The 18,079-nt window shown below is 42.5% G+C and overlaps 1 protein-coding gene across 2 annotated transcripts in view; it reads right to left on the minus strand.

The window, feature by feature from the left end:
• EEF2K (eukaryotic elongation factor 2 kinase) overlaps positions 1-18,079 on the minus strand; it is a 110,254-nt gene that overhangs the window by 63,300 nt on the left and 28,875 nt on the right. For both annotated transcript variants that reach the window (XR_005213566.1, XM_037814438.1), the window contains exon 2: positions 7,323-7,641. Coding sequence is in view for 1 of the 2 variants with exons in the window: in XM_037814438.1 (XP_037670366.1) it covers positions 7,323-7,565 (243 nt within the window). In the remaining variant the exon portion in view is untranslated. The remainder of the gene's footprint in view (positions 1-7,322; positions 7,642-18,079) is intronic.

The following is an 18,079-nucleotide window of genomic DNA, read 5'->3' on the forward strand; positions in this document are numbered from 1 at the left end:
AGAAGCAAAAACAAAAATTCTAAAGGAATATTTCTCTCTGTTGTAGAGTCCGCAGCTGATTTCTCCCAGCCAGCAGGATTCAGAGCCCTGGCTAGAGAGGAGAGGATGGGGATGATGGAAACAAAAACAATCAAAACAATAACATTCCCTTTGATGACATAAAGCCCTTGTCCCTTAGAAGCCCTTCTCTAGACATCATCTCAGCCTGCACCGCGTGGCAGGCTTAGCATTGAAGGTAGGTAGGATTGTTCCCAGGCCACCCAATGAGGCACCTGAGGCTCTGGGCGAGGGGAGAGGGGTGACTTACCTAAACACCTGCAGCAACCAGGAACTGGCAGACCCAGGGCTCAAACGCGAGCCTGCCAAGTCCCAGCACCTGCTCTTTCACAAAGCAAGGAGAAGGCTACACATAATACCATACGACCCAGCAATTCCACTCCTAGATATTTACTCAAGAGAAATGAAAACATTTGTCCACCCAAAAACTTGTACACGAATGTTCATAGCAGCATTAATCACAGTAGCCAAAAAGTGCAAACAATGCAAATGCCATCAACAGAAGATTGGATAAACAAAAGGCAACATGTATACATATAATGGAATATTATTCAGCCATAAAGAGGAACGGAGTTCTGATACATGCTACAACATGGTCGAAACCTGAAGATACTATGCCAAGCCAGACACAAAAGGTCACATTTTGTGTGATTCCATTTATATGAAATGTACAGGAGGGTCAAATTCATAGAGTCAGAAAGATTAGTGGTTGCTGGGATGGTAGGGGGGAAGGGGACATTGGAAGGTGACAGCTAATAAGGTTAAAAATGTTCTAAAATGATTGTGGTGTTGGTTGCCCAATTCTGTGAATGTACTAAAAGTCACTGAATTGTCCATTTAAATGGGTGAACTGTGTGATATGTGGACTATATCTCAAAGCCATTCAAAAATTTTTATAAAAGAAAGAAAGGAGTCCCTTGTTAATAAACACCCCAGCACATTTCCACAAAGGTTTTCAGCACTGAATCCCTGCAGTCAGACCCAAACTCCCCACCTCCTCCTGTTTTGCAGACCCCAGGTCACCGCCCCAGCTGACTTCTTGCCCAGTGCCAGCATTTTCTCTCTTCTGCCTTCATCTGCCCAGCAGGCCGGCGGTCCAAAGGCTTTGGACCCAGGATGCCCAAGCTTCACTTTTGATTCTGCACTCCCAGAGCAGTGGGCCCAGAGCCCAAAAGATTTCAGGTGATCTGGGAGTCCACAGGGTTTCTCGCAGTTGCTGGAAAGTGGAGAAGCCCAATGTTGCCAGGGCAGGGCCTCCCCAGCCGCGGGGGGTCAGGAACACCCCTCTCCCCAGTAAGTCATCAGACACTGACTCCCCAGTTTCGTTCCGGAGTGAACACTGCCCTTTAACCAAACCATTCAAGCCACTGTCAGTGGGTTAAAAGCATGAAATGTAATCACCAAAGTTTGCCAACAAGAGCATGGGGAGAAGACGTGCTCAAACATCATGCCGGGCACACATGCTGGCTCAGTGCCTTGGAAGGACAGTCTGGCAATGCCTGGCCGAGTTTTAAACACACTAGCTTTTCACCCCAGCCACTCTGCCTTGGAGATTTCTCCAGTATGGTCACAAAGACATCCATACAAGGATGTTTATGGAAGGGCTGTGTGTGGCAGCAAAAGCCTACGAATGCCTACATACCCATCAAGGAAGAACTGGTTCAGTGGATTACGGTGCTTCCAGAAAATGAAATGATACTCAGCCATTAAAAACAAAATAAGCGAGGCAGCATACTGCAGTCATCAAGAGCTCCTGATTCAAAGACAGCCCCACCACTCACTGGGGCAACTGACTTCAAATCTCAGGGCCTCGGGTTTATACTATCTGTCAAAATACCAATCCTTGCAGAATCGTAGTGCAGAATAAATGAGCTGACATGAGTAAGGTGAGGAGAGAAGTGTGTGTTACGTAAGTTCTGGCTGATGCTAGCATGTATGTGTCAATATGGGAAGACAGTCACAAAAGCACCCAGCAGGTTTGCAGTAGGCTAACATCTCTGTGAAATGAAAAGAAAAAGGAGGAGGGTTCTATATATATGCAGATGCTTATATACATGCAAGGAAAATTCTGGAAGGACACTACCCAGGAACAGGGATCAGAGGTGGGAGACTTACGTTTCACTGCATACCATTTTATATGGTTTGAATCCTTTTTACCTTGTAAATATATTATTTACATACTGTTAAATACAAGTATTTTCAAAGTTCATTTAGAGATATATACAAGGATATTTATTTCAGCACTCTTTGTAATAAAAAATGGGAAACAACCAAAGTGTCCCTCGAGAGTGGACTGGCTAAATAAATCCATGTACATCATGTAATGAAATACAAAATACAATTTAATCCACTAAAAAAGAAAAAAAAAAAAAAAAAGGACAAAGAGGTGATCCATGCGTCCTGATTTTTCCAGGCTCTGAAAACATCAATGTTCTTAACAAAATTTTGCCTTTTATTTAAAAAAGTAAACATATGTATGACATACTCTCATTCTAGAAAACATAGGAATGACAGAGAAGTAGAAAAGAAATAGAATAGCTCCAGAGCCCGTCTAAAGACAAGCTCTGCTAGCATGTTAATGCACTTCCTTTCAGGCTTTATTCTCTGTGTGTGTGTGTGTGCACATGTGCATGTGTGTTTGTTTTTTACACAGACATAATCAGACTCTATATTCTGCTTTTTAAATTTCAGTCCAGAGTGGAAGCATCTCCCCACATTATAACCTCCCTAAACACCCTTGTTGGCTGCGTGAGGCTCTGGGGGTTCTGCCCCCAGCCCGGAGGGAGCTCAGGCGGGCAGAAGCCGCACCCCAACAGTGGCAGAACCTGACCTTTCGCAACACGCGCCCGCGGCCTGCGGGGCGGTGCCGTCTGGGAGGAACGCCAGGCGGCCATTTTGGTTAAGCAGCCCGGGTTGCCATGCCTACCGTAAATCACAGACACGTTAGGCTGCTGGATGCCCCGGGGAGGGAGGTTTGGAAAACATCTCTGGGCTGCTGGCAACGGTAACCCAAGGAAGCAGCCAGGGTTACCCAGGACACTGGGCCACGAAGAGCCGCATCTCATCCATAAAAGGCCAAGCATTTTACCAAGTGCCGACTTCATGAGGCAGCCAAGGTGGAATCCGTCCCAGCCTCGCCCCTTGCAGCTGGGAAAGCTGCAAAGGTAAACAAGGAAGGACCTTAGAGAAGGGAAGACACTCGTGAAGGAAGGAAAAGAGCCCCGTGGGGATGCACGAGCGGGAGCCGGGAAGGGGTGACGTAAAAATGGGGTCCTTGCCCCAAGGCTGGAACTCGGCTGCTAGAGGCGACCTGCAGGCTGCAAAAGGGGTTTTCTCAGCAGTTCCCACTCGGCCGAATTCACAGGCCCTTCACCCTGCCTGCCCCCCACTTGGATTTTGCAAGTAGACCCGTGAGGTCAAAGACTTTGAAAAAATCTCATTTCTGATCCTTTCTAATACCTGACAGAAGACCTCAAGAATAAGGATTAACAACTGAATGGAATACTTGAAAGTGGTTAAATTGGGAAATTTTAGGTTGTCTATATGTTACCAGAATAAAAAATTTTAAAACCCCATAAAAGTGTACAACAAAAAGAGTGAACCTTAATGTAAACTATGGACTATAGTTAATCAATAACTATAATCATATAGTTTCATCAATTATAACAAAGGTACCACGCCAAAGCAAATTGTTAATAAAAGGGAAAACAGGGAGAGGGCTGGTTATATGGGAACTCTGTGTTTTCTGCATGATTTTTCTATAAACTTCAACTACTCTAATGAAAAAATTTTAAGAATAAGTGTTAAGCTATAAAAGCACTACATATATATATATATTTCTAAAATGTCAATAAAACTAAAGCAAGTTTCTAAAATATGTATAATGCGCCCAATTTGTGTGGTAGTTCTTTAAAAAAAGTGTATTTATAATTTTGGCATCAGCTTATTTAAATAAGATTCACTGGGTGGTTAAAAATACTAATAATTGGGTCTTGAAGGGGCAGGGTCTATAATTTTACTAGCCTGAGAAATCAGTTGAAAGGGATTTCAGGCAGAGACTTGAAAAACCGCAGCCTATTTCAGGAGCAGCCAGGGGCTCTGCGTGAACGGAGCTTGAGGACCTCTCAGTTCTCAGTGAGGGTTCTCAACTTTGCCCCAGGAAGCAATGAGTTTTGAGGAGGGGTTATTTCTTGGTTTGCTTGTTTGGAGGAGGGGAGGTATTTTGCAGTATTTTTCTTTTAAAAGCATCTTTTTCTCCAAAGAAGTCATACAGCCATGTAATTTTAAAAGTTTCAAAAAATAAAAAAATGTATAATGTCAATAATCAAAGTCCCCCAGGGAGAATTTCCACTGAATTTGGATGTCAAATCCTCCACCAAACTGTTTTTCGCTATGCAAATACTAACATGTTCCTACGCGTTTTCAAATTAAAATGGGACTGTATTATATTTCAAGTTACTTTTTTACTTGACGGCATATAAAAATAAAAATAGCTAACATTTTTCGTGCTTATTATGGGCCAGCACTGTGCCAAGGGCTTTTCATGGATTTTTTTTCCCCTACAAAAATATATATATTTTAGCAAGGCTTTCTAGACAAATAATACACTTTAATGTAAATACAGTATTCTGTTGGGACTGTGGTCTATAATTTAAATAGGCCCTTTCTGGTTGACCTTTGAGCTGTTTCCGTCTTTTTCTGTATTACAGACAATACTGCAAAGGACATCTTTGAATATATAAATTTCTGCACATATGCAAACATTTCTGCAGTGGTTCTCAACCAGGGATAATACCCACACCCCCAGGGAGGCTTTGCAAAATATGAGGGTGGGGGCCACATTTTAAATTATCATAATGAATGGGGCAGGGGTACAATATGGCTTTTAGTGGGCAGGGCCAGGCTTGCTGAATATTCTACAACGTAAGGGACAGCCCCACCTGGTAAAGAACTGTCCTTCCCAAATGCCAAAAGCATTTCCCCATTGGGAACACTTTGGTGGAGGATGAATCGCTGGAAATGGAACTGCTATCTGAGAGTATCAATATATTTTATTTTAACAGCTATTGTCAAATGGCCCACAGGAGTTTACAAACAGGGCCGTGACATAAATAGATCTGTCCTTCAGAGAACCAGCTCCCCAGCAAAGTGAGGAATTCATCATTCATTCATCGTCCCCAGTGATTCCAAACGAAGGTATGTAGCGGTTCCAGGCACTGGGAATGCAGGGATGAACAGGCCACGGGGCTCTGTGCCCACCAAGCTCACATCGCAAAGCCATGGCCAGAGACAAACCCCCTCTCAGCTGGATCACTCAGTCTGGGCTTCAAATTTTAAAGGCTCCAACACACTCCATCTCCTAACTTGCTGCGAGCGTGAGTCATTCTCCAACCTGGACCTGACACTTTCTGTGATCACAGGCTGTGCCATCCCATGTCTGAGTCCCCTTCAGTTCTTGAGCTCAGGCCACGTCTGCCACAAGGCCCCACCGGGGCTCACAGTTCCTCTGCGGAGGCAGCGTGGGTGGAGCCCTTAGAGGGGTCTGTTCACCTGTGAGGCCACCGTGGCACTGCCTCTTGGGAAGCAGCCCATCCTCTGTGACCCCAGGCCCCGGCCAGAGCTGGTGGGACCAGAGAGGGATGCCCGGGCCCAGCAGGGCCAACCAGATAGTCTCCCCAGGAATTAGGGTGGAGGGGGTGAAATCTGTCTTTGCCTGTGGCACCCCATGGAACGAGGCACAGATGGGGCTCTGGGGGTCCATTTTCCTGCTGCACAGACTGGGGGGGCAGAGAAGGGACAAGCAAAGAGAGATTGAGAAAAGAGACAGGTTCCTGAAAGACCAGCCCATCACTTCTGCCCCTGGGTCCCAAAAAACACCCTTAGATTGTTATAACAAATCCCCTCTTTCCCTTGAGCTGAGCTGAGCCGATTTCTGTTTCCTGAGCGATGGCTCCCTCCATCCCACGCCTGGATTCTCTCACATGTGGCAAGTGACACCTGCAGGGCTCAACTTTTCCTTGAGCCTCCATGACCTAAAATGAATTAGCAGGGGTCCATGCTGCTCCCCCACCCTTCACACACTGCCCTCCGCTGGGCTGAGTCCTCTGGGAAGCTGCCTTAGAACCGGAAAGTGGGGCAAGCTGCAATCTGACCCCGCGGGGGGCCCCCAGCCTCAGGAGGGGACCCATGGAGCTATTTCTGGAACTGCCTGCCCTGGAGTAACTTAAGCTAGAACTCTGGGTCTGGAAAGGAAAACAAATACCCAACTATCACCAGGAGCTACAATTATTGATTTTTTAAAACAGATTAATTCTGCAGTTACAGAAGAATGATTTCAATTTTAAATCCCAGAGTGGTAATAGTCATTTTGCTGCCAGTCCTAACAGATATATCTTGTCTGTGTGGACTAAATTAAATAAGAATAAATAATAGTGTTGCATTTATTTTTTTCCTGCCAGTTATTACACACAAGTCCAATAAGGTTCACCTTTTTCCTGCCTCCTTTATATTAGCTTTGTCATGGTGGAACTATGAAAACCTAACAAGATAAGTACCTTTTCTTTTCCTTGCCCCAGAAAAAAAGATGTCCAGCTCTCAGCAGTGGCTTTTTTGACCCATGATCAACACAAAGAACTACATTTTACAACACGTCCCTGTACACATGCACATATGCAGGGATGATATCAAAATATTTAACTGGTACGCCATGAGACACTGGCCATAAACAACTGATCTGGTCCACATGTTTGTGTGTGCACAAACGCATGACGGCATGTTTCAGGAAAATGAACTCTACTATTTGCAGTGCTCTCCAATGTTTTCCAACATCTTCTATGCTGTTCTGTCCCATTTCTTAAAAAAAAAAAATTAATAAAATGCTAGGACACTGGTCCAGTCTTCACACTTACGTGTGTGTGTACATACCTTCAAAAAATGAGTTCCTAACCATTCACTATTTGTGATGCTCTCCAGGATTTTCTATGCTATCCTATTCCATTTCTTAAAAAAAAAAAAAAAAAAAAAAACTGGGCAAGACCCACTAAGTTTTTCACAATCCAGTAGTGGGTCCCAAATAGCTATTTGAAAAATACTGCCCTAAAGGAATAAAACTGCTTTTAAACCAACAGAATCCTCCCAGCTTAACAAGTATACACCCTAGAGCCAGAATTTAGAACACAGGTCAGGCCCCAAATCAGCGAGCAGCAGAAGGAAATACCATCCCTTATGCCAGGCAAGGCTGGGTGGGGAAGGCGCAGTCCACTCACCTTAAAATGGAAGGAGCTGGCGGGGGACCCGCTGGATCTATACTGCTCACTCTTCGTTAGGTTGCTGTAGTAGTTATTAATCTTGGAATTGACATTCTGGTGAGATCCGGGGTCATCGGTGATGGGGCAGATGAAGTAACCTTCATCATCACTGTCCCCATCAGCATCCCCGTCGTGGCCAGCTGGGGCGGTCTGGCTGACGTCAACGCCTTCCAGGCGGAAGATGAGGTCTTCGTCGGCCATGTTCCTGGGGTGCCCGTTTTACCCAAGGGGTAAGTGGTACAGCCAGAGTTACTGGGCAAATGCAGCGGTGAGGGTCCTGCAAGGGAGGCAAGGGCAGGAGAGTGGGTGCAAGGGTCAAGGGGGTGAGAGCATGCTGGGCAGCTTACCCCTCATGCTTCTGGTAGCAACAGCTGGCTCCCTCCAAGTAAAGGCCAGAGCTATCTTTGGGGGAGGCAGTTGGCAGCATCTAGGAACATTTTAAATCTACAAACTTGTCAACCCAGTAATTCCACTTCCAAGAATTCAGCACTTGGAAATGTTGGAACAAGGTAAGGCAAACAAATGCTTCTTAAGCAACCAGACTGATCTTTTAGAACACAAATTAGATCAAGGCACTCCCATGGCTTCCCTTCACATTTGGAATAAAATCCAAATGCCTCATTAAGGCTACAAATCCTGTGTTAATCTGAGCCCTGCCCATTACTTCTCCCGCTTTGGCTGCTCTCCTGGCACGCTGGCTTGCTTTCTGCTCCATGAACACGCCAAGCTTATTCCAATCCCAGGGCCCTTGCACATGCTGTTCCCTTTACCTGGAACAACTTGAGGGGTTCTTTCTCACCGTTTGGAGCCCAGCCCAAAGTCACCTCTCCAGAGAGGTCTTCCTTGATCTTCCAATCCAAAGAAGCCCCTAAATACTCATCCACCCTGCATATCACCCTTTTTTATTTTCTTCATAGTTATTTTCCCCAGTTGAAATCATCTCATTTACTTTTATGCTGTCTGTATCCCCAGTACCTCAAAGAGTGTCTGGCACAGAGTGGAAGCTCAGTACACTTTGCTGGATTGAATGAATGACCGTAAGAATATCCTCTGTGTAGCGCCTTCAATAACAGTGAAAAAATGGTAGCAGCCCAAAATGTCCATCGATGGGCTCTCATTATATAAATTACAGTATTTCTACACATAGAACATTGGGTGATCATCACAAAGGAAGGGGAAGTTCTAGAAATCCATGGACATGCAAAGATACTCAAGAAAGAGGTCAGCAAGATTGCAGGATACAAGATCAATATACCAAAAATCAACTGTATTTCTATACACTAGCAATGAACAATCTGAAAACAAAATTAAGAAAACAATTCCATTACAATACCATCAAGAAGAATACATTTCTTTGGAATAAATTTAACCAACAAAGTATAAGACTTATACACTCAAAACTACAAAACATCATAGAAAGTAATTAAGCAAGACCTAAATAAATAGAAAGACATCCCACGTACATGGATAAGAAGACTTAGTATTGTTGAAATAGCAATTCTCTCCAAACTGATCTACAGATTCAATGCAATCCGTAACAAAATCCCAGCTGCTTCTTTGCAGAAGCTGACAAGCTGATCCTAAAATTCATAAGGAAATTCAAGGGACCCAGAATAGACATAAGAATCCTGAAAAAGAAGAACAAAGTTGGAGGATTCACACTTCGCAATTTTAAAACTTATTATAAAACTACAGTAATCAAGACAGTGTGATACTGGCAAAAGGACAGTCATAGAGACCAATGGAATAGAATTGGGAATCCATAAATAACCCCCCACAACTTTATGAGATGTTGAGACAATTCAATGAGGAAAGAATAATCTTTTCAACAATTGGTGCTGGGACAACTGAATATTACATTCAAAAGAATGAAATTGAGCCCCTTCCTCACACTATACTCAAAAATTAACTCAAAATGGATCACAGACCTAAATAAAAGAGCTAAAGCAATAAAACTCTTAGAAGAAAATATAGAAGGAAGTCTTCATTACATTGTATAAGGCAAAGGTATGACACCAAAAGGACACACACCATCATCATTTGCAACAAAGGTACCACACTAATGCAGAGTGTTAATTTAGGGAAAATTGTGCATGTGCAGGGGTGTGCTGGTTTAGACGTATTATGTCCCCCAAAACGCCATTATCTTTGATGCAGTCTTGTGTGGGCAGGAAGCCTATTGGTGTTGAATGGGTTGGAGACTTGATTGGATGTTTCCATGGAGATGGGATCACTCAACTGAGAGTGAGATCTTTCATTGGATAATTTCCATGGAGGTGTGGCCCTGCCCACTCAGCGTGGGCCTCGATTAATTTACTAGAGCATTAACTATATAAGCTCAGACAGAAGAAGTGAGCTGGCTACAGCCAAGAAGAACATTTTGAAGAACACACAGGAGCTAAGAGAGGAGTCGCAGATGAGAGACAGTTTGAAGACAGCTGTTGAAAGCAGACTCTTGCTCCGGAGAAGCTAAGAAAGAACAAATGCCCCAAGAGCAACTGAGAGTGACATTTTGAAGAGGAGCTGTGGCCTAGAGAGGAACATCCTGGGAGAAAGTCATTTTGAAACCAGAACTTGGAGCAGATGCCAGCCATGTGCCTTCCCAACTAACAGAGGTTTTCCGGATGCCACTTGCCATCCTCCAGTGAAGGTACCCAATTGTTGATGTGTTACCTTGGATACTTTATGGGATTAAGACTGTAACTGTGTAACCAAATAAACCCACTTTCATTAAAGCTAATCCATTTCTGGTGTTTTGCATTCCTGCAGCATTAGCAAACTAGAACAGGGGGGTATATGGGAACTTGGCATTTTCTGCATGTTTTTTCTGTAAACCTACAACTTCTGTAATAAAAAATAAATTAATTAACAAAAAAAGGACACATGCCAAAAAAAAAGATAAATTAGATGTCATCAAATTTTTAAAAAACTTTTGTGCTTCAGGGGACACCATCAAGAAAGTGAACATTCAATCCATAGAATGTGAAAAATTTTTGCAAATTCTATATCCACCAAGGGACTATATAAGTAACTCTTACAACTCAACAATAAAAAGACAAATAACCCAATTAAAAACTGGACACTTAAAAATGGTTGTAGCTTCTACCTCAATCAAGATGGCAGAGTGAGACGCTCCAAGCCCATCCCCACAGCTTTGAAAAACCACTAAGAACTCGCAGAAACGTCTTTCTCAACTTTTCAGAAAATAGTTAAAGGACTGCAATAACAGGGCAAGTGAAGAATCAAGAAAAAGGCAACTTAAAAACAGTAGGATCTCCTGGTACTCTGGGTGGTCCCTACTCACCTCCTCACCAGCTCAGAGCAGAGCTCATCCCTGGACCCAGTTCCAGAGGGAAGAGAGTAACTTCTGTGCACATACTAGGGTGCACACACATCTGTGCCAGTCTGTCTAGAGGAAGTCTGAAGGACCGAGCCAGGACATGCATTGCAGGCTCGCCGTCTTAGAACTTGCCCTGCGCCTAGAGGCATCTCACAGAGCTCTCCTACAGAACACTGCCAGAGAACAGTCAAACACAGCTGCCTGGGGCAAAGGACTGTCAACTGTGGGACATACAGTGTAGCACCTGGGACCATGAGGAAACACTGTTTCCCAGGAAAATGAGGACATTGTATCATCATGTAAATGGGGAACTCCTAGGGCCATGCACACCTGCCGAGGACAAAATGCATGTACAAAAAAGTCTAGGGAGAACCTCCATTTTTGCCTCAGACTGTTCTCTAAATTCACTGTACAGCTAAGCACTGAAGGGCAACACTTGCACAGGCCAATCTGCAAAGGCTCCTGGCATTCAAGGAAATCTCTGACATAACATTAGCTGGATACAAGCTTAAGGAACTGATGCCTCTAAGTATAAATTTCAGTGATATCACCTTAAATATCAAAATGTCCAGGTTGCAACAAAAGGTTACAAACACAGAAAGAAACAGGAAGCCTAGACAAAGAAGAGTAAATCATAAGAAACCATCAATGAGGAGAACCAGACTTGGGACATAGCTGATAAAGACTATATTTTTTTTAAACTTTATTTATCAAAAAAAAAAGACTTAAAAAAAAATGTTCCAAATATACTCAAAGAGCTAAAGGAAAATATGGTCAGAGAACTAAAGGACATTAGGAAAACAAACTCCAAACAGGATAAACCCAATTAGATCCATACTTCAACATATTATAATCAAACTGCTAAATGACAAATATAAAGAGAGAATTCTGAAAAGCCACAAGAAAGAAGCAACGTGTCACATACAAGGGAACTTCAATATGATTAAGTGGTGATACCTTATTGGAAACCATGGAGGCAAGAAGGCAATGGAATGATATATTTAAATTGCTAAAAGCAAAAATTTCCCAACCAAGAATTCTATATCCATCAAGACTGTTTTTCAAAAAAGAAGGACAGATTAAGACATTCTCAGATAAACAGAAGCTGAGGGAATTTGTCACAAGACTAGTCCTACAAGTAATGCTAAAGGGAGTTCTGCTGGTTGAAAGGAAAGGACACTAGATAATAAATCAAAGCCACATGAAGAAAGATCTCCAGTAAAGGTAATGACATACATAAATATAAACATTAGTACTCTGGGTTTGTAATTATACTTTTTACTTCCTACAAGTTCTAAAAAGGCAAATGCATAAAAAATAATGATAAATCTATGAGTTTTGCACCCAATGTATAAAGATATAATTTGTAACAAGTACCACAAAAAGTTGAGGGGAAAGGAGGGATGAAGGAACATAGTTTTGTGTATGCTGTTGAAATTAAAGTTGGTATCAAACCAAAAGAGATTATTATAGATTTAGGATAAATTTAAGCCCCATGATAACCACAAAGAAAATATCAGGGACTATGCCGAGTCATTGTTTTAGTTTGCTAAAGCTGATGAAATGCTATACACCAGAAATGGGTTGGCTTTTACAATGGGGATATGTTAACTTAAAAGCCTACAGTTCTTAGGTCATGAAAATGTTGTCCAAATCCAGGCATCAACAGGCTAGTGCTTTCCCACTGAAGGCCGGCTACTGGCGAGCTTGGGCTCCTCTGTCAGATAGCAAGGCACATGGCGACATCTGCTGGTCCTTCTGTCCTGAGTTTTGTTGCTTTCAGCTTCTGGCTTCAGTGAATTCCTCTCTCAGCTTTTCTGGGGCTTTTTCCTGCGTGCTTCTCTGAGCTTCTCTGTGTGTTTTTATCTTCTTATAAAGGACTCCAGGAAGAGGATTAACACCTACCCTATGGCACTCCTCAACTGAAATAACCTAAATTGAAAGGTCCTACGCACAATAGGTCTTTTCCCAAAGTAATGGATTAAAAGAACATGATCTTTTCTGCGGTACATACAGCTTCAAACCATCACACTCATAGAAACAGAAATAGAGGACAGGTTACCAGAAGGAGGCAGGGGGAATGGGAAGCATGTTTGGGGTGGTGGGAAAGTTTTAGTATTGGAAGGTGGTGAGGGTACCACAACACTGTGACTATGATTCATTCCACTGAATGGTATGCTTGAAAGTAGTTAACATGGTGTTTTAGTTTCCTTGGCTGCGCAAGCAAATGCCATGCAATGGTTTGGCTTAAACAATGGGAATTTATTAGCTCACAGTTTTCAGGCTAGGAGAAAAAGTCCAAATCAAGGCATCATCCAGACAATGCTTTCTTCCCTAAGACTGGCACCCTGGGGCTAGCTGCCAGTGATCCTTGGTCCCAGGCTCCTCTGTCACATGGCAACACACATGGCAGCCTCTTCTGGTCTCTCTCTTCTCTTCTGCATCCCGTTGATGTTCAGCTTCTTGCTTCCTGGGCTTTCTCCCTCTGTGTCTGAGTTTCATTCTGCTTATAAAGGACCCCAGCAGCAGGATTGTGACCCATCATGGGCCACACCTTATCTGAAGTAACCTCATCAGAAGGTCCTACTTACAATGGGTTCACACTCACAGGAATGGATTAAGTTTATAAATTTGTTTTTCTGGGGTACATACAGCTCCAAACCACTATAAATGGAAAAGTTTATGTTGAATGTATTCTCCCACAATCAAAAAAAAAGAGCAACTAAAGAGACAATGACAAATAAATAAATCTAATACATGATCCTGGGCAGGATCTAATAGTGGAGGAGAAAAAGCTCAAAAGGACATTACTGGAACATATGAAAAAACTGGAATATAGACTGTAAGTTTTATATCAATGTTAAATTTCTTGAACTTGAGCTTGCACATAAATGAGTACCATTTTCTTAGGAAAAGTACTTGTAAGTACTATATGTTCAAAAAATTTTTAATTGGTAGATCTGGATATGGGGGGAACAGGAGGGAGTAATGGATAAATACAGAGAATTGATTGGAGTTCTCTATATGGGGTTTGTATACTTTTTTGCAACTGTCCTTTAAGTTTAGTTATTTCAGAATAAAAAGTTTAAAGGAATACAAAAATAGTCATGAACAGAAAGTAGATTACAGGCTTTCTGGCCCTGTTTCAGCTCAGTGGAGGAAGTCTCAGCCATTTTCAGTTCCCAGTGCTCTGACCCAGGCAAGGGTGGAGATAGCACAGGCAGAGAGAGACCACTGAAATGCTAATGACCTCTTCCTAGGGGGTCTATCTATCTTCCCTAAGAGGAAAGAGGTAGGTCTCAGCTCTACTACCCACCTTCCATCAGAACCAGTCCCCAGAGCCTGGGGAAAAGAGCTACGGGCCACACCTCCTTACACCAATCTGGAGCTACAGGCTGACAGGTGCCACCTACTGGGCAGAAAAGCACAGTGACCCAAGGCCTCACAAGGTGCACCAATCATCTAAGACACCCTCAGGGAAACCAGATAATGAATAGTTCTTCCTTCTGGGACGGGAGCCTGTTTTGGTCTGGGAAAACCTGATTGGGGTAACCAAGGAAACCATGCCCAGATAACAAAAAACTACAACCTACAGTAAGAAAAACAAAGTTATGGCCCAATAAAAGGAACAAACTTGCACTTCAACTGAGAAACAGGAATTGAAACAACCAATAATGTCAATTCAAAAAGTTTAGGGAAGGGCGGGGCAAGATGGCGGAGTGGTGAGGAGCAGAATTTCATCTCTCCCCTAGAGCAGCTGGCAATTACCCACAAACTATATGAAACAGTGTTTTCGGGGTCTCCAGTAACCAGTCACGCATTTGGACGCAAGTTTGGAATTGGAGGAAAAGCTGAGATCACAGTGAACATTTTAAGTTCCCCGGACCAGGGGTCTGGCGCCCCTCCCCACCCTGACCTCACAGACTGTCTTGCTGCTGGCTCCCTGAAAGTGGGGGGGGGGGTGGCAAAAAACAGCAATCTGCTGAGGGCAAGAAGGGAGGCTCAACCCAGCCTCAACTGCAGAATTAATTAACAAATTAATTAACTAATTTTGGGAGCTGGAGTGCTAAAGAAGGGCTGGGCTCCGAGAAGTGGGAGCACGTAAAAGCGGGCACCCATTCCCAGACTCCAAAAAAGCCATTTTTTTTCCCCCTACATTTTGTCCCTTCTGGCTTCTCACTGATCCCTTATCTTTTTTTGCATTTCAATAGCCCCCGGCAGGGGTGAAACTGAAGCTGTTGGAGAGTAATTATCAGACAACAGCCCAAAGCATATCTTTAAATGCTCTATTCTGACACTGACAGAACTTCCAGGCTGGGGAAAGACTTTTAAAAGAGACTCTTTTCTTTTTTCTTTTTTCTTTTTTTTGTTTTTCTTTTCCATATATTTTTTTTAATCTAAAAGTAATATATGTGGTTATTTTCTATCAGAAAGCCCAGGTTGAGGGACTAGGTTGGGCTTGGGGGGAGACAGAGTACCCACAGTGTCTTTGAGTTCCATATTCACTACTGAAGGTCTCCACCCCCGTCTTTAATTGGCAACTCAGGCTGACCAAGGAATCTACCTGGAGAGGCCCCAAAGAGGAGAGGGGAGAAGGGAATAGTGCCCCTGAGAGACACTGGAGTTCTAAGCATTGGGAGAGTGGAGGGAGGTCCAGCTCAACTGGCAGTCCTCCTTCTGGGAACTCAGACCCCAGGGGCTGGAATTCAGATTCCTGCTTCAGTCAGCCACGCCCCCAACAGGATCAGAGTCACCAGGAGAACTAAAGTCTCCACACCTCCTTACACTGGTGGGGGAACTGCGGGCTGGCAAGCGCCACCTGCTGGACAGGAGAGGAAAAGCACCAATTCTAAAGGCTTCATAGGAGGGTCTCATTCTTAGGAAAACTCCATACCCTCCCAATGAGACCTGGGCCTCACTAGATTGGGAAAATCTGACTAGGGTCGACCATATCTGAGGAGACCCACTCACAAAAAGGTTACGTAGAGGCAGAGCAAGAAACAGAAAAAACAAGAGGGGAATAATTCTGATCAACTAAAACAGAACCTAAGTTAGAGGTCTAGAATAAGTTGAACTGAATAACAGAGGCCAGAGAACAAAGCCAACCAACAAGAAAACCACTAGGTAAAAGATAGAAAACAAGCTCCAAAATAAACTAATCAAGAAAATCAGATGCCTAGACAACTTAAGATAACAAGGAAACATGAAAACATGGACCAGCCAAAGGAACAAACTAATAGCTCAGCTGAGACACACGAGTGGAGGCGACTAATGCTAAATAAATTCAACGAAATGAAGGAAGATATAGCAAAAGAGCTGAAGGATATAAAGAAGACACTGGATGACCATAAAGAAGAATTTATAAACTTAAAAAAACAAATGGCAGAACTCATGGGAATGAAGGCCACAATGGAGGAGATGAAAAACACAATGGAGGGACACAACAGTAGATTTGAACAGGCAGAAGAAAGGATCAGTGAACTGGAAGACAGGTCATTCGAATTCATACACACAAAAGAACAGATGGTGAAAAAAATGGAAAAATATGAGCAGGGTCTTAGGGAGCTGAGTGACAACATGAAACGCACAAATATAGGTGTTATGGGTATCCCAGAAGGAGAAGAGAGGGGAAAAGGGGCAGAAAGAGTAATTGAAGACATATTCACTGAAAATTTCCCAACTCTTATAAAAGACAGAAAATTAGAGATTCAAGAAGTACAACGTACCCCAAATAGAATAGATCCCAATAGACCTACTCCAAGACACTTACTGGTCAGATTGTCCAATGTCAAAGACAAAGAGAGGATTCTGAAAGCAGCAAGAGAAAAGTGATCCATCACATACAAGGGAAACTCGATAAGACTATTTACATAGTCTTTCTGTAGAAACCATGGAGGCAAGAAGACAGTGGCATGATATATTTAAGAAACTGAAAGAGAAAAACTGCCAACCAAGAATTCTATATCCAGCAAAACTTTCCTTCAAAAATGAGGGAGAGATTAAAACATTTTCAGTCAAACAGACACTGAGAGAGTTTGTGAATAAGAGACTGGCACTACAAGAAATACTAAAGGGAGTGCTACAGGCTGATAGGAAAAGACAGGAGAGAGAGAGTTGGAGAAGAGTGCAGAAATGAAGATTATCAGGAAAGGTAAAAGGAGAGGAAAAAATAAGATATGACATATAAATTCCAAAAAACAAAATGGTAGTAGAAAGTACTGCCCTTACAGTAATAACACTAAACATAAATGGATTAAACTCCCCAATAAAAAGACACAGACTGGCAGAATGGATTAAAAAACAGGACCCATCTATATGCTGTCTACAAGAAACCCACCTTAGACACAAGGACAAATATAGACTGAAAGTGAAAGGTTGGAAAAAGATATTTCATGCAAACACAACCAGAAAAAAGCGGGAGTAGCTATATTAATATCAGACAAGTTAGACTTCAAAAGCGAAACAATTAAAAGAGACAAAGAAGGACACTATATATTAATAAAAGGGTCAATTCATCAAGAAAACATAACAATCATAAATATTTATGCACCAAGCCAGAATGCCCCAAAATTCATGAGGCAAACACTGTGCTCACTGAAAGGAGAAATAGATAACTCTACAATAATAGTTAGAGACTTCAATACACCACTCTCATCAATGGATAGAACATCTAGACAGAGGATCACTAAAGAAACAGAGATGTTGAATTGTATGATAAATGAACTAGACTTGACAGACATCTATAGAACACTACATCCAACAACAGCAGGATACACTTTTTTCTCAAGTGCTCATGGAACATTCTCTAGGATAGACCACAAGTTGGGTCACAAAGCAAGTCTCAACAAATTTAAAAATATTGATATTATACAAAACACTTTCTCAGACCACAATGGAATGAAGTTGGAAATAAATAAAAGGCAGAAGGTCATAAAATTCACAAACATATGGAGGCTAAACAACATCCTCTTAGAAACCCAGTGGGTAAAGGAAGAAATTACAAGAGAAATTAGTAAATACCTCGAGGCAAATGACAATGAAAACACAACTTATCAAAACTTACGGGATGCAGCAAAGGCAGTGCTGAGAGGGAAATTTATTGCCCTAAATGCCTATATTAAAAGAGAAGAGAGAGCAAAAATTGAAGAGTTAACTGCTCACCTGGAGGAATTAGAGAAAGAACAGCAAACTAACCCCAAAGCAAGCAGAAGGGAAGAAATAACAAAGATTAGAGCAGAAATAAATGCAATTGAGAACAGGAAAACAATAGAGAGAATCAACAAAACCAGAAGTTGGTTCTTTGAGAAAATCAATAAAATCGATGGACCACTGGCTAGGTTAACAAAAAAAAAAAAAAAAAGAGAGAGCAGATGCA

The sequence above is a fragment of the Choloepus didactylus genome, chromosome 21 (assembly GCF_015220235.1).
Source record: "Choloepus didactylus isolate mChoDid1 chromosome 21, mChoDid1.pri, whole genome shotgun sequence".
NCBI classification, from domain to species: domain Eukaryota; kingdom Metazoa; phylum Chordata; class Mammalia; order Pilosa; family Megalonychidae; genus Choloepus; species Choloepus didactylus.